A 27,121-nucleotide genomic window follows, 5' to 3' on the forward strand; every position below is an offset into this window, starting at 1 on the left:
TGTATTTCCTATTCTAGTTGATTGTCCCATAAACCACCAATCCATCTTTGCATCTGCAGCCCAGTGCCTGGCACACAGACGTTCATTTGTTGAAAGAAGGACGAAGTGAATGAAACGGCAACTCAATTTTCCTTTATCTGTAGCTTTACTTTGGCCTTTGGCTATAAAATACTCAATGGCATAAAGACTTAAACATCTCAGTCTTTAGACCTGCAGAAGAAAAGTGACTGACAAAAATAATAGTGCTGTGAGACTTCCCTGGTGGCACAGTGGTTAAGACTCCACGCTCCCACTGCAGGGGGCTGGGGTTTGATCCCTGGTCAGGGAACTAGATCCCACGTGCATGCCGCAACTAAGAGTTCGCATGCCACAACTAAGGAGGCCACGTGCTGCAACTAAGGAGCTGGCAAGCTGCAACTAAGGAGCCCGCCTGCCACAACTAAGACCCAGTGCAACCAAATGAATATTTTTTAAAAATAATAATAATGATAGTGCCATAAGAACTGCAGGGAAAACCCATGCTAGCTCTTTCTATTAATCAATCTAATCCTTCACTCTTAGATATGTCTTTCTAAGAATCATCAGATATTTTGAAAAAACCAACAGCATGAAAGAGAAGAACCAAAACAGAGGAAGAAAAAGATAATTGTGGAAAGCAGAACAGAACTTCAAAGGGTCAGAGACATGGAGAGGCTGCTGCAAGAAAAGACAAAGTTCTTAGAAATTAAAAATGTAATTACTGAAATAAAAAATATTGAACACGTAGGCTAAATAACAGAATGTGAATATAGCTAAAAACAGACGTGATGATCTGGAAGATAAGACTGAGGAAATGTCTCTGAATGTACAGCAAAGACAAGGAGGTAGAAAATATGAGAAGCAAGTTAGGAGACAAGTAGGACAGGTACAGAACACGTCTGATAGAGTAGACAACAGTGTGGCAAATGCTGCTAGTTATTTACCTAACATTCACTCTCTCTGTTTACCTTACCAACAGAACCCTAATTTTGTTTACAGTGACAATACATTTCCCAACCTTCCTTACAAAAGGTGTAGTTGGTGTGATGTAAGTGAAAGTCTGTTGGGGATTTCTGGGAAAATTATACTTCCTTGATGAAGGTTATTCCTTTTCTCTTTGTTGCTTCTTCTTTCTCCCTACCTAGAATGATGTGATGTTAGAGCTGCAGCAGTCATCTTATAACCATGAAGAAAAAGCCTCAGCATTGATATCGTTGGACCACCAAATCAATGTTGGCAACTACTTACCCGGATTTCTTGTTTCATAAGAAAAAAATAAACTCCTAATTTATAAAGCCAATGTTTAATAAAATGTTTTGTTGCAGTTACACACAATCCCTAACTAATACAAAGAGACAATAGAGAGGAAAAAATAATCAAAGAACTACTCAAAAAAAAAAAAACCTTGCTGACCCAAAGAAAGGCAAGGGTCTTCAAAGTGAAAGAGCTAACTGAATGTCCACAGATCAGGGGGATAAAAGAGAAAAGAGACACATCTACACAACTATTACTGACATTTCAGAACTCCAATGACAGAAAATCCTCAAAGCTTCTACAGGAAAGGGGGGTTACCAGCAAGAATCAGACTGGTAACAGACTGCTCATCAACAACACTGACAGCCAGAAAACTAGGCAGCAGTGTCTGCTGAGTTACGAGGAAACATGATTCTTGATCTTATACCCAGCCACATCATCGATCAAGTGTGAGGATAAGATACAATTCTGGCATGTAAGAATTCAGTAATAATAACAAAAGATAGCCATATGATAAATGGAGCCATTAGCATGTCACTAATAACAAAGTTCCCTACTTACCCAATCTTTCCGGTTAAGTTTAGCTGCTTCATTATACACTTCAGTGGCAGCTTTATGTTTTCCCAGAAGAAATCTGGGGAAAAAACACATTTTCTGTGATTATTAATGCAAAGCTTTTACGAGACTATAACCCCACCAGTCCCACATCTGACTCATGCTCCAGCCAGCAGAGAATTCGGGACGCCTCTTCCCTGTAAGCTGGCTGTGCTGGTTTAGCCAGTGAGGCTGCCGCACACCAACAGCAGAAGCTCTCTTGGTAGGAACAGAGTTGGTTCCAAGGCCTTGGGCCCATTCTACACCAATTTTAGTGAAAGTCTTCTGTAATTTATTTTCTACAATGTACTACAAATGTAGACCAAAAAAGAAACAAGCCAAACTAATGACCATGTTAAACAAAAACTACCACAATTTTTCATCATGATCTATTAGGGACAGGCCCTTCTCTCCCAAACTAAGTCTCTTTCCTTGATACTGGATCATCATTCTGGAGACGCGGGAAAATCAGCCTCTATGCAAAGACAGTGCAGGTTATGAATGACAACGTAGGTAAGAAAGTGAGAGTGGGAACTCCACAGAACACTTTACTACTCTGGAGTAGTAAAGCTATTAGTACTTAACAGCTTGTAAAGACAACGGAGGTTGCCTGCATCCAGGAACCTTCAGGGCATTCACTCAACAAACACTTACTAAAAACCTACTGTGTATCTAGTATTATGCTAAGTGTTGGAACAGCAGGTGAGAAAAATTCCATGGGCTGCCAATACATTAGGGTACTTGAGGCACAAAATGTTCCTATTTATATGAGAAACATTATCGGTGGTCCCCCATCAAACCAGAATATACAGTGTTTGAAATACTCAGTTCCTTTATACTAGTTATCTCATTTTCTCAAATTTCAAAATTAATCCACACTCTTCAAAGTGAATCTATTATACCCATTAAGCAACCCTCCCTCTATGTATCCGGCTGCCAGAAGCAGCTCCAGCCTGAGAATGCACTTTACATTGTTCTCTGTCAGTGCCCTAGGGCCTCCAGGCTGCCAATACTCACAAAGATCTGGCCACCTGCTTGAGGTTATCAGCAGACTGAGGGCTGAGAACAGCACACGTCTGAAAGAGTTCTAGGGATTCTTGGATATTTCCTTCCAGGCGAAATATCAATGCTGCCAAGAAAGAGAAAACACAGAAAATAAAATCATGTTCTAGGAAGAATGGAGCCTGACATCTGAAAAATTGGAGGAGAGGGAGGTAGGAAATCATATCAAAGAAATCCTTTGGATAATTGTGTCTAAAACAATCAGATATGACTTCAGATGGATTGAAACAAGCAGCAAAGTTGTTGATGAGCTAAAACCTTTTTTTTTTAAATTAATTAATTAATTTATTTTTGGCTGTGTTTGGTCTTCGTTTCTGTGCGAGGGCTTTGTCTAGTTGTGGCAGGCGGGGGCCACTCTTCATCGCAGTGCGCAGGCCTCTCACTATCGCCGCCTCTCTTGTTGCGGAGCACAGGCTCCAGACGCGCAGGCTCAGTAGTTGTGGCTCACGGGCCTAGTTGCTCCGCGGCATGTGGGATCCTCCCAGACCAGGACTCGAACCCGTGTCCCCCGCATTGGCAGGCAGATTCTCAACCACTGCACCACCAGGGAAGCCCTAAAACCTTTTTTTTAAGGTATCTGGAATCTACCTATTCCTCCACTCCCAGCTTCCACCACGCAGATAATCGGGTGCCTTGTAAATTATCCCACAAACTCTTCACTATAAGAACATTCTTATAGCTCCTTATCAGATGCTCTATTGATCATGATAATTCCGACATCCACCTGACAGTTTTCAGAGAGTACACCCAAATGGGGCAAATGCAATCAATAACTCAAGTCCAACAAGGAGATGCTGGCAAAGAATGCAGTAATATTTCAGACTTGGTTTTCAGTATAGCAACCAATCAGAATAATCATTTTTCAGAAGAATTTACATGCTTAACTACTACCAGGCACTATAAGTCTGGAACTTGTGATATTGGGAATAAAAGAGCATTATTTGGGCTTCCCTGGTGGTGCAGTAGTTAAGAATCTACCTGCCAATGCAGGGGACACGGGTTCGAGCCTTGGCCCGGGAAGATCCCACATGCCGCCGCGGAGCAATTATGCCCGTGCGCCACAACTATTGAGCCTGCACTCAAGAGCCTGCAAGCCACAACTACTGAGCCCACACGCCACAACTACTGAAGCCCACGCGCCTAGAGCCCGTGCTCTGCAACAAGAGAAGCCACCGCAATGAGAAGCCCGCGCACCACAACGAAGAGTAGCCCCTGCTCGCCACAACTAGAGAAAGCCCACACACAGCAACAATGACCCAACATGGTCAAAAATAAAAACAAATAAATAATTTATTTTTTAAAAAAGAGCATTATTTGCCATGATGTCCTAGATATGTCAATATCTTACCAATTATGTCAGAAAATTATATATTAATCTGAAGACTACAAATACAATGAGTGGTAAACAAAACTATTCATTTACATCAAAGAGTCAAAAAGATAGTTCCTGGGAAAACTAAGGATGCTACTTTGGGCACTACAGAGTAAAATTCCAGTCAGTGGTTCCTATACTTGATTTCTGATGAATTTCATTTATTCTCTGTTTTATCCTGTATACCTCTAGGCTTCTTCCCTTCATCCTGACTCACCTTACAAAAAATCCTCAAGCTTTTCCTTATCTCTTTTAGCTTGACTACAAGGAACCCTTCCAAAAGCCTCTTCTGGACCTGAAACTGCTGCATGAGGCAGGGACCCTAACAACTGTTCTGAAAAACACTAGCTGGAAACTAGAATAGGGGTGAAGGACAGTAGCAAGTTTTTTTAAGAGAACTAGTCATTTCTGAGGTCAAATCCAGCACAATAATCATGTTCTGATTTCAAAAAACAGTAATATTGAATAAGAGATTTGTGGAACATTTACTTGAATTTAAGTATTTTGTAAGTTGTTTGCTCTTTCTCCAGAACCTAGGCAGAGTGTGCATTTCTCTGGCAAGAAGAGAAGAAATATATGTCTTACCTTGGACATAGATAGCATATTCACATAACCCCTGAGTCTCCTGAAGCTGTTCTCTGATGACATCCTGAAAAAGAAAGAAACAATACTTCTGAGTAGTGGTTAAGTGTCTTCAAGTGTTTTTAAGAAACGGTAAACATGGACAAGGAGTACATGTAAGAAATCTACAATACTAATGATGACTAATAAAGTAGTTCATTCGGATTTTTTAAATTTATTTGACCCCTAGAACAGGCGTCAGCAAAGTACAGCCCACAGGCCAAATCCGACTCACATAGCCTATTTCTGTACAGGTCTCAAGCTAAGAGTGTTTTTTTAATTTTTAAAGGGTTATTAAAAAATAAGAGAAGATGAAGTATATGAGACAGAGATTATCTGTGGCCTGCAAAGCCTAAAATATTTACCATCTGGCCCCTTACAGAAAAAGTTCACCAACTCCTATCTACACTCTAACTAGGCAGGCTAAGAAAACTATGAAAAGATTTCCATGCACCATAGATGCTAGGAGCTCTCTGATGAGCAAAGTACAGGCTCTACCTTTGTCCTATGATGGGCTAAGACCAGGGAGCTATACAGCTCAGAGGGCAATCACCTGATTCTAACCTGGAGCAATCAGGGAAGGCTTTCCAGGGTAAACAGTTTCAAATCCTGTGTTAGCAAGGGATGGAGGAAAAGCTGAGGTGGCCCAGAGAGTCAGAGAGAGAAGGGCTTCAAATGCCATGCTAAAAAAGGTCGAGAGCAATGGGAAAATCGTGATAAATTTTAAGTGGGAAGTAACCAGATTCTATTTGCTCCATTTTAGGAACATTGTGGAAATAGATGGAAAGGAGGCAAGATTAGAGGCAATGTTGGCATAAGAACTCTTGTGGTTAATTTAAATAAAAATGACAGGGATTAACTAAGGCGTGGGGTGGGGGGAAGTGGACAGTGTCTTGAGATAGTAAGAGAAGGATCTCTAGAACTTGATGATTATCTGTATTAGGGAAAGTGGGTCAGAGGATTCTGACACAGACTGGGTGAATGATGGTACCTATCCCCGAGACAGGGAACAGGAGAAGGAATAGGTTTGGAAAGAAGAAGATAAATTCAGCTACAGAAAAGATGAATTTGAAATGCCTGGGAAGCATTCAGTACGCATCTCTAAGATCAGGAAGAAGTGTGTGGAACGAGCAGAGAAAGGAGTCAAGGACAGAACCTAGAAATAGCCCCAACTCTTAAGAAAAAAGCAAAAGAAGAGAAGCCAAAAAAAAGGAAACAGAGAAAGTGGTCAATAAAGGAAAAGGGAAATAAGAAAAGGGTATCACAGATGAAAAAAAAATCTTTCAAGACCCATACTGGAACATTGCTAGTTCTTTACATTGCCATAGGTACAAATGTCACAGGTATAAAAACTACAACCTTAAAAGCATTACAAAGCTCCGAATGCCAAAAACCGAGAATACCAGGGATATATTTTGCATGATGATACTATTCTCTGCCAGCAAATATGTAATGTACATAGTAAGTTACCAAAGATACAGTTTAGAGAAAATACAAATGGTTTTAAAATATATAAAGGACCAAGCTCACCATAGTAAGAGAATTATAAAACTCAATGAAATACCATTTTTCACCTATCCAGAGATCAAACCGTTAAACACTATGCCATATTGAACATCTGCTCTCCACCATGAGACCAACAAGTCCCAGAGAGTGGCTGCTCCTTCAGCCTGATCTTGAAATGAGAAGACACATGGAGCACACTTTAACCTGACCCACAGCCTGTGGTCAAACCCAGCCAACCTACAGCCAATCTGAAGGCCCATGGGTAGTAATAAGTATCTGTTGTTAGAGGCCACTGACATTTTGAGGTTGCTTCTTAAGCAGCATTATCATAGCAAAAGCTAACCAATACACAAAATGCAGAGAAATGAGATTTCATACATTTTTAGTGAGAGCTAAACTGTCACACAAACTCTGAGTGACAGACACAGTTAGTTGCCTAACCAAAGCCTGCCTCTCACGTTTTCTATCATTGGCCTCTCACCTTGCATGCTTCATAATCCTTCCGGATATAGTGGAGATGTATCAACCAGTTCTGCTTCTCCAAAATAGGAAACTCTGGAGCTGGGTAGCATATTTTGACAAAACAAACAACACAGTCATTGTTAGGTTTTCTCCTTGAGCACTGTCCTCAACTAACCACAGGCATACTGTAATATCACGTTAAATTCTTCATGCTGCTGATCATAAGAATACAGTGCATCAAAAATGTGTGGATTATTAAATTAAGAGATACTTGTCCTACTATTACACATTGAATATATACTTCTGTTCAGTTTTGGTCATTTATAATGTCAGTTTCTCAACTGATAACTTGCCTGAAGAGAAAAACAGAATCATTCTTTCCCTCTTTTCCTCTCTCTCTCCTTGGTTTTAGAACGTGAATAATATGACTTTCCAAAGGATATTTCAGGAGTGTTACTAACAAAATATACATACCATAGTTAATATCACATCTGATAGATCATAGGACCAAAAATAGCTAAACACAGTCTTAGCAATAGCTCAAATGTGAAACATTATACTGTTGCCCAGGAATGAGAAGTCAACAAGGAGAAAAATATTTGAGCCACTGAAAACGATTCATGATACAGAAACCCTGAGTTACTATCTCTTTGAATTCAATTAAAATACAGGTAAAAATTCATTAAGAAATTATTTTTCTATGGTAAAAAGGAGGCCAAGTATTCACACCAACCTCAGAACAGTGGTGACCTCAAGGAAGGAAGAGGGAAGAGTAGAATTAGGAAGCAATAAAAAGGAGATTTCAACTGTTAAATGCTTTATTTATCAAAAAAGTTAAAAGCTCTAAAGTATACATGGCCAAGTGTATTTATTTATTAAATCTGGCCTGTAAGTACACAGGTGTTTGTATTTTTTATGCATTTTAATACATGCTTGAGGTAATCCCTGTTTTGTTTTGTTCTGTTTTAATGATCATTTTCTTTTTGTTGTTTTTTGTTGGCCACACCACGCAACATGCTGGATCTTAGTCCCCGACCAGAGATGGAACCCGCACCCCCTGCAGTGGCAGCGCGGAGTCTTAACCACTGGACCACCAGGGTACTTCCCTGATTTTTTAAAATGTAAAAGGAAGGGTATAGCAGGGGAAGAAAGGGAAATGATTTGTAATCATTTGTAATCGCTCTGTTCCAGAACCTTAGGTGATATATCGATGGAAAACCCAAGACTTATATGTCCATAGTATGACGGGAAGGAAAAAAAGCTTACTGTGACCCAGAATTAACACTGCAGGAACACAAAAATTAAGAATGCTGCTTATTCTTTCCCAAGAATAGGGAACAGCAACAGAATCTGTGAAGTGAAATTATGACAGGAAGTATGGATATGATTTTATATACTGGAAGAAAGAAAAAAAAGATAAAATGTTAAGCAACTAACTCTTCATCTTCTGATTACCCACATTCTCTGACTGAGACCACCCTTCTTCTAGTCAGCAAGGGCCTATGTGAGATTCTTCAATGACTTTTGTCTCCTTCCTTCTCTTCTCCCAAGCCCCAACAATCATCAGATATTAGCCGTTCATGTTTTGCCTAACTAACCACTTCCAGAATTAAATTTCCTACTAAAGACCACACAAATCACCAAGCTTAAAGATGGATGTGAGGGACTTCCCCCGGTGGTCCAGTGGGTAAGACTCCACGCTCCCAATGCAGGGGGCCCGGGTTCGATCCCTGGTCAGGGAACTAGATCCTGCATGCATGCCTCAACTAAGAGTCCACATGCCGCAACTAAAGATCCCACATACTGCAACTAAAAGATCCCGCATGCTGCAAAGATTCCACGTGTCGCAACTAAAACCCGGCACAGCCAAAATTAAATAACTAAATATTTTTTAAAAAAACAACAACAAGACGGATGTGAGTGGGTGTGCATGTAATCTTGGATCAAGTCTCAATTGTATGGCCTACCTCAATGTTACCTACCTTCTAAAGCAGCAGTCCCCAACCTTTTTGGCACCAGGGACCAGTTTCATGGAAGACAATTTTTCCAGAGACCGGGGGGATGGGGTGGGGGATCGTTTTGGGATGATTCAAGCGCATTACATTTACTGTGCACTTTATTTCTATTATTACTACACTGTAATACATAATGAAATAATCATACAACTTGCCATAATGCAGAAATCAGTGGGAGCCCTGAGCTTGTTGTTTTCACTTGCCACTCACTGATAGGGTTTTGATATGAGTCTGCAAGCAACTGATTTATTATGGTCTCTGTGCAGTCAAACCTCTCTGCTCATGATAATCTGTATTTGCAGCCACTAGCGTCACCGTCTCAGCTCCACCTCAGATCATCACCAGGCATTAGATTCTCATAAGGAGCGCGCAGCCTAGATCCCTCACATGCGCAGTTCACAGTGCGGTTCCCACTTCTATGAGAATCTAATGCTGCCGCTGATCTGACAGGAGGCGGAGCTCAGGTGGTAATGCAAGTGATGGGGAGTGGCTGTAAATACAGATGAAGTTTCACCCACTCGCCCATGGCTAACCACCTGCTGCGAGGCCCAGTTCCTAATGGGCCACGGACCATTACCGTACATGGCCCAAGGGTTGGGGACCCCTGCTGTAAAGGGAAGGAGACAACTGAATCCTTTGAGTTTACAATATCACTTATTATCATTGCTTCCACAACCTAAAAGAAAATTTATAAAATGCAAATTTGAGTCTTGTCTATTACAATCTTATAATAAAAGATGAGGCATTTTTTGTGTTCCATGGGTGAAGAATGGAGGAAAAAAATGTTCAATTTGTAAGGTATCTCAAGGGCCCAGAGGCTCATGAAATGGAGTACTAGGGATGAGAAGAAGGGAAAGCACCACCAAATTCAAGTGCCTAACAGCCATTTCACACTCCTGACGATACAGTTTGTCTAAAAGCTAAAAGAACTTTAGGCTCATCAAAGACTTTATAAATCATTTCAGTGCCCCGTAACTGTCCTATTAACTGTGTAGTCTTGGGAAATTTAGTTTCCTCATCTATAAAATAGAGACTCATTCATTCATTCAATAAATATTCACTGAGTACCAACCACAGGCCAGGCACTGGGGATACAACAAACAAAACTGGTTATAAGCTTTCAGGGAGCTTATAATCAGGGCAGGGGTGGGGGGTGCGGGTTCCGAGAGTGCTGGCAGAAGGGATAGATGATAATAAAATCTCCATTATTAGTGATATTCTTCTCACATTTAAATAGGAGAGTCAGGGGATAAAATACCCCACAGAGATGTGAAGATTGAATGACAATACATATAAAGAGGTTCAAGTACTGTCTGGTACACGCTAACCCCTAAAGAAGTGTTAACTGTTGTTGCTGTTATTTTTATCATCATTATTATTAGTCATTTTCCAAAATGAGGAAGTTCTGGATACCACATAAATCCCTATGAACTCTGAATTTACACTTAGAATTTTACCTGTAAATGTGTGAGTTGAATTTCTTGTATTCCAAATCATTGCTCACTCCAATTCCCCCCTACAAACAGGGATACTGGTTCTTATATGCTTTCACAAGTATTATGAGAATTACCTATCTGAAAGGTCCTCTAAAAAAGATAGGCATGTAAGTGCAAAGTAGAGCCTTCTTTATTTTACAGCAGAGCAAGGTGGTCATCTCCCATGTTACACTTTAGTAGGAGTCCGTATTACCATGGACGTCAGGTGGCCAGCTGATGAGATGAAGACCAAGTAAAGCCTTTCAGTCATCACCAAGGCAGTGGGGGCAGAAGGCTGGCAACCTGGCAACAATATTCCCTTGCCCTTCTCTTCTCCTGCCCCCATTCCACTCTTTTGTGACACCTCTTTCTTTCCTCCTTGATAAGGATGCACAAGACCTATCTTAAACAATTCTATAACTGAACAAACATGACATCACAAGAATTCTTCTTCCTTGTAATTTGCCCTAGATGTGAAATTCTCATAGATAACCAAATAACCAAAACTCAAAACTTTACATAAAACTGATTAATGGTAGTGAAAAGCATCCTGGATATATTAATGTTGAGCGGAAAATTATTGTGCTTTGAATTTTTAGTTGAAAAATTTTCTAAAATGACTAAGGCTTTTTGTAAGTACATTGTAAATGAACTCTTCTTTTGTAAAGGATCTCTTCCAGGACCAGAAGACAGGCAGCACATCAAATTTTTATATGTAGAAGTCCAATCTTGATTCAGTACCAGACTTCTATGGGACTTAGAGCAAGTTATTTAAGTCTCTGGGCCTCCATTTTCATGCCTATAATTTTCACTGGAAAATCTGAAAGTGATCATTCAATAAAATGTTAATTTCCTCATGTTATAATAGGAATTATAACACTTTTCTACCTCAATATATTATTTGAGACATCAAAAGATATAACAAATCTTGAAAAGAATGTAAATGGAAGACATTTTTATTAGTATTGATTTGAGCTCTATATCGGACAGGGTCTATCTAACAAGGAAACCCAGAAACCACTTGATGTAGAACAGAAGGACTTCAATGCAGTGAACAGGTGAGGGAAGAAATGAGAGGCCCAAAAGGGAACAGTGATGCAAATCAGAGGTTAGCATGGGAACAAGTCACTACCACCTCTAGGCTGAAGGAAAACGGGAGGGAATGTATTGCTACCAGTTTCCAAGGCTGAAGTTACCTGGAGGAAGCTGAAAACAGAATGGCCTGACTGGCCGAAGCAACAAAAGAGACGCTTCCAGAAACCACCCCACTCCTCCAACTTTCCAAAGCAGAGAGAAAGAGGGGAAAGCCCTGGCTTCTCCTACTTCCTACCCTCCAATCTCTTGCCAGTTCCTCTCACTTACTAACCCAGCCAGAAACTGCTGACACCAGAGCCTGGGAAGGAATGAAGCCCACAAGGGTCAGCTGCTCACAATACTCAGCGGAGAAGGGAAGGGTGAGGAATGGATCTGAGGGCAAACAGGCCCAGGATCAGCAGAAATACCAACTCTGCTCAGGAACACAGATGGTGATGGAGGAGGAGGAGGAAACTGGACTGAATCAGTAGTCACCCAAGGATTCACGTTAGAAGATAACTTTTTAAAAAAATATTAAACTGCTACCTATCCAACTTGTTTGCTTCTCATGAGCTTAAAATGGGATGAGGAAGGAAGGAAAAGGTCATATAAAAGATCAATTATGGTTTTACTACATACCCTAGATCATTTTATTTTCCTTTCTCAAATCAAAACTTAATTATATTTTATCCTTCTTAGGGGTGCATGGGTGTGTGTATCCCCCATGTGTATTTATATATGATATTTTTATATATTTATATGATTTACTTATATCTATAATTATATAATATTGATATGTAATTTATATATATATGTATTTGATATATATCTATATCAAAGTGTATTCTCCCCTATTATAACACTGAATGTTCCCATGAGGCTAGTGAGTCATGCAATTCAGGGACTATTCCAACATTACAGATGAGGAAACTAAGACTCCAGAGGTTAAGTGATTTGCCCATACTCAACAACTAATTAATGAAAGAGGCAGGACTATAGCCCAGGTCCCCAAAGTTACTCGTTAAACTATACCAAGTTTCTGCCCCAATTGTAAACGACTTTCTAATTTTAAAATATAAGTGTCTGGGCTATCAACTAGACATAACTTAGCAACACAAAATTAATAATGATTTTAAAGTTTTTCTATTATTAAAAAAAAGCAGGGCTTCCCTGGTGGCTCAGTGGTTAAGAATCCACCAGCCAATGCAGGGGACACGGGTTCGAGCCCTGGTCCGGGAAGATCCCACATGCCACAGAGAAACTAAGCCCATGCACCACAACTAATGAGTCTGCGCTCTAGAGCCCACAAGCCACAACTACTGAAGCCCGTGCACCTAGAGCCCATGCTCCGCAAAAAGAGAAGCCACCACAATGAGAAGCCCGTGCACCGCAACGAAGAGTAGTCCCTGCCCACCGCAACTAGAGAAAGTCCACGGGCAGCAACCAACACCCAATGCAGCCAAAAATAAATAAATAAAATAAATTTATGAAAAAAAAAGCAAAACAGGACTTTTAACGTATTAAGGTAGCAAGATTTTCAAAATTTTGAAAAAAATTGGTTGGTTTTTTTTTTTTTAAATACATACTTATGGTAAGACAAAACTGAAAGGACACATAGAGTATTAAAGACTCTCTCCATTCCTCCTCCTCACTAGAGGTGAATGGTTAGTATTTTCTAAGGAATTTCTATGCCTGTATAAGCATATGGGCAAATGTACACGTGTACATGTACACAAAGGGGATTATATTAAACATATTTGGAAACTGTTTGCTTATATCTACTGAACCTAAGTACATCCTTTCCAGTGACCCAGCAATCCTGCTCCTAGGTGCATGTGTACCCAAAAAACATATATTGATACTTCATGGTGGCATATATTGATACTTCATGGTGGCATTATGTATACCATCTCACAAAGTATCCCAAATGTTTATTCAGAGTAAAATGAACAAACTGGAGTATCACCCCACAATGTATTGATAATACTAGATTATAATGAAAAAAAGCAGCCACTACTACATGCAACAATACAGATGAATACCACAAAGATAATTTTGAGCAAAGAAGCCAGATACTGAAAAGTACATACTGAATGATTCCATCCATTTATATTAAGTTGAAAAGCAGGCAAAACTGATCTACATGGTAGACGTTAGATACAAGTAACCACCTTTGAGAGGAGTGGTTAATGACTGGTAGGGGGCATATGTGAGGCCTCTGGGATGCTGATAATGTTCTATAACTTAATCAGGATCATTAGTACCTGAATATGTTCAGTTCGTAAAACTTTACTGAGCTGTACAATTATAATTTATGCACTTTTCCGTATGTATGGCATATGTCAATAAAAAAGTGTCAAGAATCAAACTAAACACCTCCTCAACCCAAAAAATTAATTTCTGCAGGACTTCCCCGGTGGCACAGTGGTTAAGAATCTGCCTGCCAAAGCAGGGGAGACGGGTTCGAGCCCTGGTCCGGGAAGATCCCACATGCCACGGAGAAACTAAGCCCGTGTGCCACAACTACTGAGCCTGCGCTCTAGAGCCCACGTGCCACAACTACTGAAGCCCATGTGCCTAGAGCCCATGCTCCACAACAAGAGAAGCCACAGCAATGAGAAGCCTGTGCACTGCAATGAAGAGTAGCCCAAGCTCGCCACAACGAAGACCCAACACAGCCAAAAATAAATAAATAAATTTATTTTTTAAAAAAATTTAATTTCTGCAATACCAATGCAGAAGAGATGGGGGGACATACAACTCAGTCTGCGGGTAAGGGTCAAGACTTCCTAGGCAAGACACAAAATGCATTAACCATAAAGGAAAAAAATTAATAAATCAGGCTTCTATCAAAATTAAAACTTCTGGGGACTTCCCTGGTGGCACAGTGGTTGAGAGTCCGCCTGACAATGCGGGGGATGCAGGTTCGAACCCTGGTCCAGGGGGATCCCACGTGCCACGGAGCGACTGAGCCCATGCGCCACAATTGCTGAGCCTGTGCTCTGCAGCCCGCGAGCCACAACTACTGAGCCCATGTGCCACAACTACTGAAGCCCACGCTCCTGGAGCCCGTGCTCTGCAACAGGAGAGGCCATCACAGTGAGAGGCCCACGCACCACAACGAGGAGTGGCCCCTGCTCCCGGCAACTGGAGAAAGTCCGCGTGCAGCAACAAAGACTCAAGGCAGCCAAAAATAAATAAATAAAAAATTAAAACTTCTTATCATCAAAAGATACATTAAGGAAGTGAAAAGGTAAGACACAGGCTGAGGGGTGGAGTCAAAATTCACAATACATATAATAGGCAAAGGGCTTGGACCCCAAATATATTAAAGAATTCTTACAAATCAATAATCAGAAAACAAACAATCCAATTTAAAAATAAGCAAAAGACTTAAACGTTTCCTTCACAAAAGAAATGAGTGACCAATAAGTACATGAAAAGGTGTCCAACATCACTAGTCATCAGGATAATGCAAATTAAAGTCACAATAAGATACAACATACCCACCATCATGTCTAATACGAAAAAGATGGACAGTATCAAATGCTGGTTTGAATTTACAGCAAGCAGAACTCTCATAATTGCTGGTGGGAGAGTAAAATAGTACAACCACTTTGGAAAACAGTTTGCAATCTCTTATAAAGTTAAAACATACACTTTACATATGACCCAGCAATTCCACTCCCTAGGTACTTACCTTACACAAAAATGGAAACACATGCCCCACACCCACAAAAAGATGTATAAGTGTTCATAGAAGCTTTTACATAACTGTCGAAAACTGGAAACACAAATGTTCATCAACAGGAAAATGGATAAACAAATTGTGGTATAGTCTTACAACAGAATACTAGACAGCACTTTCAAAAAATAAAAGAACTACTGATATATATATATATATATATATATATATATATATATATCTCAACATGGATGAATCTCATAAACATTATGCTGAGTAAAAGATGCCAAAAGCTAAATAGTACATACTGTATGACTGCACGGCAGGAAGTTCAAGCACAGACAAAATTAACTTTCAGGGACAGAAATCAGAACAATGGTTCCCTCTAGGACAGAACTGAAGGAAACTTTCTGAGTGACAAAAATGGTTAACTCGACCTGAGTGATGATTATATAAGTACATATAGTTATCAAAATTCAAAAGTTGGGCACTTAAGGTTTGTAGATCTTACTAGCATTGGGAAAAAAATAAAAGTTAAATTTAATTTTTTATTTAAATTAAAAGTTAACACTGTTCCTCAAAAAAATCAAACAGAATTACCACATGAACCAGCAATTCCACTTCTGAGCGTATACCCAAAAGAGCTGAAAGCAGAGAGCCTCTTTCTACAGTTGTTGCTAAGATGCTTCCAAGGAAGCTGAGGCCACACTGGGGTGAGGCCCTGAATAGCACCGAGCCCGGCAGCCGCCAGCTGGGCACTTTCACCTTCATCTACTTGGCCTCATTCTGCACTACAATAGGTGACAGTCACAGAGGATAGATCAATGTTCTCATTAAAGCAGCCAATGTAAATGCTGAAACCTTCTGGCAAGGCTTGTTTGCAAAGGCTCTGGCCATCACCAACCTGGGAAGCCTCATCTGCAATGTAGGGGCTGGTGGACCTGCCCCAGCAGGAGGTCCCACCACCTCCACCACTGCTCTCCAGCTAAGAAGAAAGTGGAAGGCAAAGAAAGAAGAACATGAGGAGTCCAATGACAACATGAGCTTTTTGACTAAATCTCTTTTGTAACTTATTCAATAGAAAGCTGAAGTCCTATAAAAAAAAAAGAAAGCAGGTACTCAAACAGGTATTTATACACCAACGTTCACAGCAGTGATGACAAGAGCCAAAAGGCTGAAACAACCCATATGTCCATCAACAGACGAATGGATACACAAAATATGTACTGCATATACATACAACGGAATATTATTCAGCCTTAAAAAGGAATGAAATTCTGTCTAACATGCTATAACACGGATAAACCTTGAAAATATTATGCTAAGTGAAATAAGTCAGACACAAAAGGATAAATACTGTATGATTCTGTGTATATGAAATATCCAGAATAGGCAAATTCATAGAGACAGAAAGCAGAATAGAGGTTACCAGAGGCTAGAGGGGAGGGGAAATGGGGAGTTATTATTAAATGGGCACAGAATTTGTCTGGGGTGCTGGAAAAGTTTTGTAGATAGATAGTGGTGATGGCTGCACAACATGGTGAACGTAATTAATGCCACTGAATTGTACTTTTAAATGGTTTAAGAAGTAAATTTTATGTATATTTTGCCACAATTTAAAAAAGAATCTTCTATTAAAAAATACTCTGGGGACTTTCCTGGCGGCGCAGGTTAAGAATCTGCCTGCTAGGGCTTCCCTGGTGGTGCAGTGGTTGAGAGTCCGCCTGCCGATGCAAGGGACGCGGGTTCGTGCCCCGGACTGGGAAGATCCCACATGCCGCGGAGCGGCTGGGCCCGTGAGCCATGGGTGCGTCCGGAGCCTGTGCTCTGCAACGGGAGAGGCCACAACAGTGAGAGGCCCGCGTACCGCAAAAAAAAAAAAAAAAAAGAATCTGCCTGCCAATGCAGGGGACACAGTTCGAGCCCTGGTCCAGGAAGATCCCACATGCCGCGGAGAAACTAAGCCTGTGCACCACAACTACTGAGCCTGCGCTCTAGAGCCCGTGAGCCACAACTACTGAGCCCGCGTGCCACAACTACTGAAGCCCACACGCCTAGAGCCCGTGCTCCGCAACAAGAGAAGCCACCACAATGAGAAGCCCGTGCATTGCAACAAAGAGTAGTCCCCGCTCTCTGCCACTAGAGAAAGCCCACGCACAGCAATGAAGACCCAACAGAGCCAAAAATAAATAAATTTTAAAAAATACTCTGAAAACAAACCACAAGCTGAGATTAAGTTTATCACATAGTAAATACTGTCTCAAGTTGTAGATAAAACTCATTCTGGGCTATATAGCCACCCCAAAATGGATAAGGTCTTCAATGAAGACTCCTTTAAAGAAGGAAATATGCCCATGAAGTAAATCAATTGACTCACCTCAATTATGGATAAGGTCCTCAATTGAAAGCCAGAAGAAAGTTATCTGAGGTCATATCATGAGGAAAAATGAAGAGGACTTAAGTAGCCCCGTGTAAGATATTATTTTCTCAGAAGCATCAAGTAATTCTGATAAACAATTCCAAATAAGTTGCTTGTTCTTGAAAAAGTCCTAATATATTTGGACAAAAATCCCAAATAGAAAGTTGTTTATCCCTTCCACAGCTGGCACTCACTACCCTCAAGACTAGAGTCAAGCTAGGATATGGACCTCTCAAGCTGAGGAGGGAAGGGGGCAGGATGGGCAACAACATCCAAATCTAGACTCAGAACTTCTCAGTCAAAATGCCACGACTGCTGCTTGTTCAAATAAAGTCTCTGCCTGTTAATCCAACTTCTGTGTGAATTCCTCACATTAAACTTACCAACTTCCTACCTTCTACTTTGAAGTATCATACTATTTAACCACAGCAGTGGTTCTCAATCAGGAACAATTTTGTACCCCCAGGGAACACCTGGCAATATCTGGAGACATTTTTGGTTGTCACAACTGGGTGTGCTACTAACATCTATTAGGTAGAAGTGAAGGATGCCGTTAACATCCTACAATATACAGGACAGCTCCCACAACAGTTACCTTGCCCAAAATGTCAATAGAGCCAAGGTTCAGAAAATCTGAACTACAAATTAAAAAGACATCTAAGGATTTTTTTTTAATTTTATTGAAGTATGGTTGATTTACAATGTTGTGTTAATTTCTGCTGTACAGCAAAGTGACTCAGTAATTTATACATATATATATATTTTTAATATTCTTTTCCATTATGATTTATCACAGGATACTGAATACAGTTCCCTGTGTCATACAGTAAGACCTTGTTGTTTATCCATCCTATATACAATAGTTTGCATCTGCTAGTTCCAAACTCCCAATACTTCTCTCCCCCACGGCAACCACAAGTCTGTTCTCTATGTCTGTGAGTCTGTTTCTGTTTCATAGATACGTTCATTTGTGTCATATTTTAGATTCCACATATAAGTGATATCATATGGTATTTGTCTTTCTCTTACTTCACTTAGTATGATAATCTCTAGGTCCATCCATGTTGCTACAAATGGCTTTATTTCATTCTTTTAATGGCTGAGTAATATTCCATCGTGTATTATACATATACGACACCTTCTTTATCCAGTCATCTGTTGATGGACATTTAGGTTCTTTCCATGTCTTGGCTATTGTAAATAGTGCTGCTATGAACATAGGGGTGCATGTATCTTTTTGAATCAGAGTTTTGTCTGAGTATATGTCCAGAAGTGGAATTGCTGGATTATATGGCAACTCTATTTTTAGTTTTTTGAGGAACCTCCATACTGTTTTCCATAGTGGCTGCACCAATTTACATTCCCACCAACAGTATAAGAGGGTTCCCTTTTCTCCACACCCTCTCCAGGATTTACTATTTGTAGACTTTTTAATGATGGCAATTCTGACCAGTGTAAGGTGGTACCTCATTGTAGTTTTGATTTGCATTTCTCCAATAATTAGCAATGATGAATGTCTTTGCATGTACCTATTGGCCATCTGTGAGACATCTAAGGATTTCACAGTGAAATGGGGAAGCTTTTTGTTCAAAATACTACTTTGATTTTCACTTTGTCAAAGTTCATTAACCCTTAAGGCTGATTTTTTTCCTGTTTACTTTACACTTCCCTATATTTTCCAAATTTCTATAAGCTTATATTGATTTTCTCATCAGAAAATCATAAACTTATATTTAAAAATAAAGACCATTATCCTTTCCTTTTCTGTCATCTTTTTCCCTAAAGACAATTTTCCTTCAGGCTGGCTGTATCTTGGTTTTTTTCTGTTCACATTTTACTCATTATTGTTCCGTAACTGGAGCAGGAATGACCAGTTTACTGCACCATGAGTTTACTGCACCATCTTAATTGGAAGCCCAATTTAACATCAGAATTCAAGAGAAATTACTGAGTAATATTAAAGTTTTATACAAAACAAACTCTTTTCTGTTACCCTATTCTTCAGAGTCAACCAATTCACATACCTGTACAATATAAGAGGCAAAGGGAAGTAAAAGAGAAGTAATCAGTAGCAGTACTACAAGCAGAGTCAGAATAACCACAAAGAAATAAAACAGAGATGGAGCATATGATGATGGAAACAAGCGAGCTAGAATGGCTGCTGATTCCTGAAACAACACTGTGGGGGAGGGAGGACTGTCTGACAGTTTCCTGTGCATTCTCATTTGCACCTGGATCCTTACAATATTTACATCACTTACTTATCTGACTGCCTGTGCTCTGCAAACAGTAATGATTATCCTTGACTCCTCAAAATCCACTCCTTATCAGTTGATTAAATCAAACTGATTACTGGTAACCCTATATCCCTTGTCCAATGACTGGCAGCCCCTATCAATTTAGCCCAATAAAAAAGTATTCTTAGGAGGTTCTGGGAAAAGTCTTTCTTATTTTTAAAAGAGAACCATGAGAAGCCAGACCATACAGCTGGCACTGGAAAAATGGAGCCTGAATGCCACTGGCAGCTATAATTCAGGAAAAGGCAGGCACCGGGCAACAGAGTGGAAAGGCAAAAAGAACTTAGGCCCTCATATATATCACTGAATTGCTTGACCAGCCCTGGAGCCCACTCTAATTCTGGACTTCATCTTACATAAACCAATACATTTCCTTATTGTTTAAGGCACTTTGAGTTGGACTTTCTGTTATTTAGTGTTGAAAGCAACTCAGCTAAAACAAAGTCTGAAAAAGATGAACACATCCTGCATACAATACTGTACTCCATATTTCTTACTTTTATTGTAAACATAATAAAAAATAATATAGAGAGAAATGCTGTGGGTACTACACATTAAGGATAAGAACATAAATAGCCAGTTTGGAGAGTAACTTGGTAGAATTATTAAAGTTTAAAATGTGCATTTCCCCCCCTCACAATTCACAATGACTCACGTACAAGAATGTCCATTACAGCAAATAGTGGTGAAAAATTAGAAACAACTTACGTGCTATCAAAAAGAGAAGAAACTGCAATATATCCATACTATGGAATATTATATTTAAAAATAATGAAGTGATCTTTACCTAGACATGGAAAGTCCTCCAAGATACACTAATTAGCAAAATATATGTTACTGTAACAGGAAAAAACAAATCTGACTCCATATTGGATCTGTTTCTTTCACTTTAACCTTTGTATTCTATTGCTTTTGCTTCAAGTTAAGAATGTTCCCTATAGCCTGAAATATAGAGGACAGCCCATTCTCAAGGCTCTGACCTTTAAGGGTATGACACTTTTCCATTCATATAGAAGATAAAAAGTTGCAGAACAGAGCATAACATTTGTCTTGTTTACAGGAACATCTGAACTATGAGGACAGCTGCAAGAACAAAGGATTCCTACACCAAGAAGTCTGCAACAACCAAGCACAGCCCCTTCCCTTTTAGTATAAATGAAGCCTGAATTCTGACTTGGGTAAGACAGTTCTCTATGACATTAGTCCACCATCTTCCTTGCCCCAACACCTTATCTCCTGATTTACTAGCCTGACATGCAGCCAGCAGAATGACTTTGGACTTGGTAACATCACCATTTATATGAAACACTCATGCAACAGTAAGCTATATATTTCTATTGCTATATACATACACACATACACACATAATAAAAATCTGAAAGACGCACACTGAATGGTAATAGTGATTACCTATAGACTGGATGGTGATTTAAGGAGTATTTTAGCTTTCTTTCTTTCTTTTTTTTGTTAATATTCATTTATTTATTTAGTTACCCCAGGTCTTAGTTGCAGCATGCATGTGGGATCTAGTTCCCTGGCCAGGGATCGAACCTTGGCCCCCTGCATTGGGAGCTCAGAGTCTTAACCACTGCGCCACAGGGAAGGATACTTTTATTAGAATAGATTCTTAGGACAAGAAGTACTAGGTTAAACAATATGAACTTTTAAAGTTCTTGAAACTTATGGACAAGCACTTACTTAGAAGTATTGTGTCAATTCATACCTACATATTTCTATGCCTACAAGGGTGCGTAACATGATAATTTAAAAATAATAAATAACTTATCACTCCAGTTCCACATGCTACTTACAACAGTGAGGGAAAAAGAGGATGATGCTTAGTTAAAACTTTCATTCCGAAATTAAATCAAGGACTTCCCTGGCGGTCCAGTGGTTAAGACTCTGTGCTTCCAATGCAGGGGGCACGGGTTCTATCCCTGGTCAGGAACTAAGATCTTGCACGCCACATGGAGCGGCCAAAAAATAAAATTAAATCAAGACTAGACTCTCAATTCCTTTATATCTGCCTTCTTTTTCAGACTGAGAGAGAAAAAAATGTTGAAAAAGTGTTGGCTTTTTTTTAACCAAATGGTACTGAATAAGGTTCTTTGAGTCAATTTTTTAAAGGAAATACTGAAATAACTGAAGTATGTATTTCTTAAAGAAAAAGAAAGACATAACTCAATCACTATTAAAACAGGCCTAGCCTCAACATAAAGACAAACAACCCCATTTAAAATGCGTAAAGGATTTCAATAGACATTTCTCCGAAGAAGATATACAAATGGTCAATACGCACATGAAAAGAAATGCCAACATCCTTAGTCAGGAAAATGGAAATCACATGCACAAGGAGAGACCACTTCACACCTATTAGATTAGCTATTTTATTAAAAAAAAAAAAAAAAAGCAGCAGCCGCAGAAAATAACAGTGTTGGCAAAGATGTGGAGAAATTAGAGCCCTCAAACATTGCTAGTGGAAATGTAAAATAGTTTGGATGCTATAGAGAACAGTTTGGTATTTAACCCAGCAATTCCATTCTCAGGTATATACCCAAGAGAAATGGGATTCAAAAAGAAATTTGTACACCAATATTCACTGCAGCATTATTCACAATAGCCAAAAGTTGGAAACAACCCAAGTGTCCACTAACAGATGAATGGATAAACAAAATGTGGCATATACATCCAATGGAATACTATGCAGCCTTAAAAAGGAATGAAGTTCTGACACATGCTACAACATGGATGAACCTTTAAAACATTATGCTAAGTGTACTAAGCCAAACACAAAATGACAAATATTGTATGATTCTGCTTATATGAAATATCTAGAATAGGCAATTCATATAGAGAGAAAGTAGAATAGGTGTAGGGGATTAAAAGGTACAAACTATTAGGTATAAAATAAGCTACAAGGATATATTGTACAACACAGGGAATACAGCCAATATTTTACAATAACTATAAATGGAGTATAACCTTTAAAAATTGTGAATCACTATACTGTACACCTGTGACTTACATAATATTATACATCAACTATATACTTCAATTTAAAAAATAAAAGTAGAAGTTACAGGGACGGGTTGGGGGGAGAGGGAAAATGGAGCTACTGCTTAATGGGTAGTTTCTGTTTGGAGTGATGAAAAGAGTTTTGGAAATGGACAGTGGTGCTGGTTGCAAAACACTGTAAATGTACTTAATGCCGCTGGATTGTACACTTAAAAATGGTTAAAATAATCAACACATTATAAATCAACAATATTTCAATTAAAACATGGTTAAAATAGCAAATTGTATACTATATATATTTTCCTACATTTTAAAAAAACAATAATGAGGGAATTCCCTGACGGTCCAGTGGGTAGAACTCAGTGCGTTCACTGTGGTGGCCCGGGTTCAATCCCCAGTCGGGGAACTAAGATCCCACAACCCACATGGCGCAGCAAGAAAAAAGTAAATTTAATTAAATTAAAAAAGAAAAACAATAATGTAACATACAAAAACCCACTGAAGTGTACACTTTAAATGGGTGAAAAGTATGGTTTAAAAAAAGAGGCCTATGTGAGTGAAAATAAACAATTTGTTATATGCTTGTAGATTTTATTGGAAAGTCGATCTCCCATAGGAGCTCCTTTTAAAAAATTTTTTTTTTTATTTTAAATAATTTCAGGTTCAGAAAAAAGCTGAAAAAATAGTACAAAGAATTCCTGCAAACAGTCATTAGGGATGATTTTGGGTGATGAAAATGTTCTAAACGTGGGTTGTGATGGTCACCACACAACTACATAACTCTACTAAAAACTCATCGAACTGTTCACTTAAAATTGGAGAATGCTATATTGTATAAATTAAACCTCAATAAAACTGCCTAAGAAAACAAACAAATAACCACTTTACCCAAAAAAACTTTCTTTCTTTCTTTTTTTTTTTTTTTTTTTTGCAGTATGTGGGCCTCTCACTGTTGTGGTCTCTCCCGTTGCGGAGCACAGGCTCCGAACGCGCAGGCTCAGCAGCCATGCATGGCTCATGGGCCCAGCCTCTCTGCAACATGCAGGGTCCTCCCAGACCGGGGCACGAACCCGTGTCCCATGCATCGGCAGGCGGACTCTGAACCACTGCGCCACCAGGGAAGCCCAAAAAACTTTCTTTCTTAAAAAAAGAATATCCTTCTTACATAACCATAGTAAAATTATCAAAATTAACATTGATATGATACTATTATCTACCATACCAACCTTATTCATATTTTAACAAACATCCTAATAATTTCCTTTGTAGCAAAACTCTTTAATTTTTAAATATTTTAAAAGATGTTTCTCTGCTCTAGTTAGGACCAGGTGCCACATTCAGCTATCGTGTCTCTTTAGTCTTCTTTACTCTCTTTCATGACCTCAACAGCTTTTTTTTTTTTGAATTTTATTTTTTTATACAGAGGGTTCTTATTAGTCACCCATTTTATACACATCAGTGTATACATGTCAATCCCAACCACCCAATTCATGACACCACCACCACCACCACCCCGCCGCTTTTCTGGCTTGGTGTCCATACATTTGTTCTCTACATCTGTGTCTCAATTTCTGCCCTGCAAACCGGTTCATCTGTACCATTTTTCTAAGTTCCACATATATGCATTAATATACGATATTTGTTTTTCTTTCTGACTTACGTCACTCTGTATGACAGTCAATAGATCCATCCACGTCTCAACAAATGACCCAATTTCGTTCCTTTATATGGCTGAGAAATATTCCATTGCATATACGTACCACATCTTCTTTATCCATTTCTCTGTCCATGGGCATTTAGCTTGCTTCCATGACCTGGCTATTGTAAATAGTGCTGCAATGAACATTGGGGTGCATGTGTCTTTTTGAATTATGGTTTTCTCTGTGTATATGCCCAGTAGTGGGATTGCTGGATCATATGGTAATTTTATTTTTAGTTTTTTAAGGAACCTCCATACTGTTCTCCATAGTGGCTGTATCAATTTACATTCTCACCAACAGTGCAAGAGGGTTCCCTTTTCATCACACCCTCTCCAGCATTTGTTGTTTCTAGATTTTCTGATGATGCCCATTCTAACTCGTGTGAGCTGATACCTCATTATAGTTTTGATTTGCATTTCTCTAATAATGAGTAATGTTGAGCAGCTTCTCACGTGTTTCTTGGCCATCTGTATGTCTTCTTTGGAGAAATGTCTATTTAGGTCTTCGGCCCATTTTTAGATTGGGTTGTTTGTTTTTTTAATATTGAGCTGCATGAGCTGTTTATATATTTTGGAGATTAATCCTTTGTCCGTTGCTTCATTTGCAAATATTTTCTTCCATTCTGAGGGTTGTCTTTTCATCTTGTTTGTAGTTTCCTTTGCTTTGCAAAAGCTTTTAAGTTTCAATAGGTACCATTTGTTTATTTTTGTTTTTATTTCCATTACTCTAGGAGATGGATGAAAAAAGATCTTGCTGTGATTTATGTCAAAGTGTGTTCTTCCTATGTTTTCCTCTAAGAGTTTTATAGTGTCTGGTCTTACATTTATGTCTCTAATCCATTTTGAGTTTATTTTTGTGTATGGTGTTAGGGAGTGTTCTAATTTCATTCTTTTACATGTAGCTGTCCAGTTTTCCCAGCACCATTTATTGAAGAGACTCTCTTTCCTCCATTGTATATCCTTGCCTCTTTTGTCATAGATTAGTTGACCATAGGTGCGTGGGTTTACCTCTGGGTTTTCTATCTTGTTCCAATAATCCTATGTTTCTGTTTTTGTGCCAGTACCATATCATCTTGATTACTGTAGCTTCCTAGTATAGTCTGAAGTCAGGGACTCTGATACCTCCAGCTCCGTTTTTTTCCCTCAAGACTGCTTTGGCTATTCGGGGTTTTTTGTGCCTCCATACAAATTTTAAGTTTTTTGTTCTAGTTCCATAAAAAATGCCATTAGTAATCTGATAGGGATTGCATTGAATCTGTAGATTGCTTTGGGTAGTATACTCATTTTCACAATATTGATTCTCCCAATCCAAGAACATGGTATATCTCTCCATCTGTTGGCATCATCTTTAATTTCTTTCATCAGTGTCTTACAATTTTCTGCATACAGGTCTTTTGTCTCCCTAGGTAGGTGTATTTTGTTTTTTTTTTGTTGTTGTTGTTGTTGTTTTGCGGTATGCGGGCCTATCACTGTTGTGGCCTCTCCCGTTGCAGAGCAGACTCTGGATGTGCAGGCTCAGCGGCCATGGCTCACGGGCCCAGCCACTCTGTGGCATGTGGGATTTTCCCGGACCAGGGCATGAACCCGTGTCCCCTGCATTGGCAGGCAGACTCTCAACCACTGTGCCACCAGTGAAGCCCCCTAGGTAGGTTTATTCCTAGGTATTTTATTCTTTTTGTTGCAATGGTAAATTGCAGTGTTTCCTTAATTTCTCTTTCAGATTTTTCATCATTAGCGTATAGGAATGCAAGAGATTTCTGTGCATTAATTTTGTATCCTGCAACTTTACCAGATTCATTGATGAGCTCTACTAGTTTTCTGGTGGCATCTTTAGGATTCTCTATGTATAGTATCATGTCATCTGCAAACAGTGACAGTTTTACTTCTTCTTTTCCAGTTTGTATTCCTTTTATTTCTTTTTCTTCTCTGACTGCTGTGGCTAAAACTTCCAAAACTATGTGGAATAATAGTGGTGAGAGTGGACATCCTTGTCTTGTTCCTGATCTTAGAGGAAATGCTTTCAGTTTTTCACCATTGAGAATGATGTTTGCTGTGGGTGTGTCGTATATGGCCTTTATTACGTTGAGGTAGGTTGCCTCTCTGCCCACTTTCTGAAAAGTTTTCATCATAAATGGGTGTTGAATTTTGTCAAAAGCTTTTTATGCATCTGTTGAGATGATCGTATGGTTTTTATTCTTCAATCTGTTAATATGGTGTATCACATTGATTGAATTGCCTATACTGAAGAAACCTTGCATCCCTGGGATAAATCCCACTTGATCATGGTGTATGATCCTTTTAATGTGTTGTTGGATTCTGTTTGCTAGTATTTTGTTGAGGATTTTTACATCTATATTCATCAGTGATATTGGTCTGTAATTTTCTTTTTTTGTAGTATCTTTGTCTGGTTTTGGTATCAGGGTGATGGTAGCCTCACAGAATGAGTTTGGGAGTGTTCCTTCCTCTGCAATTTTTTGGAAGAGTTTGAGAAGGATGGGTGTCAGCGCTTCTCTAAATGTTTGATAGAATTCACCTGTGAAGCCATCTGGTCCT

At 39.2% G+C, this 27,121-nt stretch overlaps 1 protein-coding gene across 3 annotated transcripts in view; it reads right to left on the minus strand.

The window, feature by feature from the left end:
• The window catches only part of BBS4 (Bardet-Biedl syndrome 4), a 79,774-nt gene that overhangs the window by 18,940 nt on the left and 33,713 nt on the right, over nucleotides 1–27,121 (minus strand). For 2 of the 3 annotated variants that reach the window (XM_033440027.2, XM_004276273.3), the window contains exons 3-6: nucleotides 6,909–6,988; nucleotides 4,886–4,949; nucleotides 2,884–2,995; nucleotides 1,834–1,906 (exon numbers count right to left, since the gene is read on the minus strand). In XM_033440027.2, coding sequence (XP_033295918.1) covers nucleotides 1,834–1,906; nucleotides 2,884–2,995; nucleotides 4,886–4,949; nucleotides 6,909–6,988 — 329 coding nt within the window. Of the gene's footprint in view, nucleotides 1–1,833; nucleotides 1,907–2,883; nucleotides 2,996–4,885; nucleotides 4,950–6,908; nucleotides 6,989–20,562; nucleotides 21,363–27,121 lie in introns of those variants that run through there. The other variant, XM_033440026.2, reaches the window with a different exon arrangement.

The sequence above is a fragment of the Orcinus orca genome, chromosome 2, assembly GCF_937001465.1.
Source record: "Orcinus orca chromosome 2, mOrcOrc1.1, whole genome shotgun sequence".
NCBI lineage: Eukaryota > Metazoa > Chordata > Mammalia > Artiodactyla > Delphinidae > Orcinus > Orcinus orca.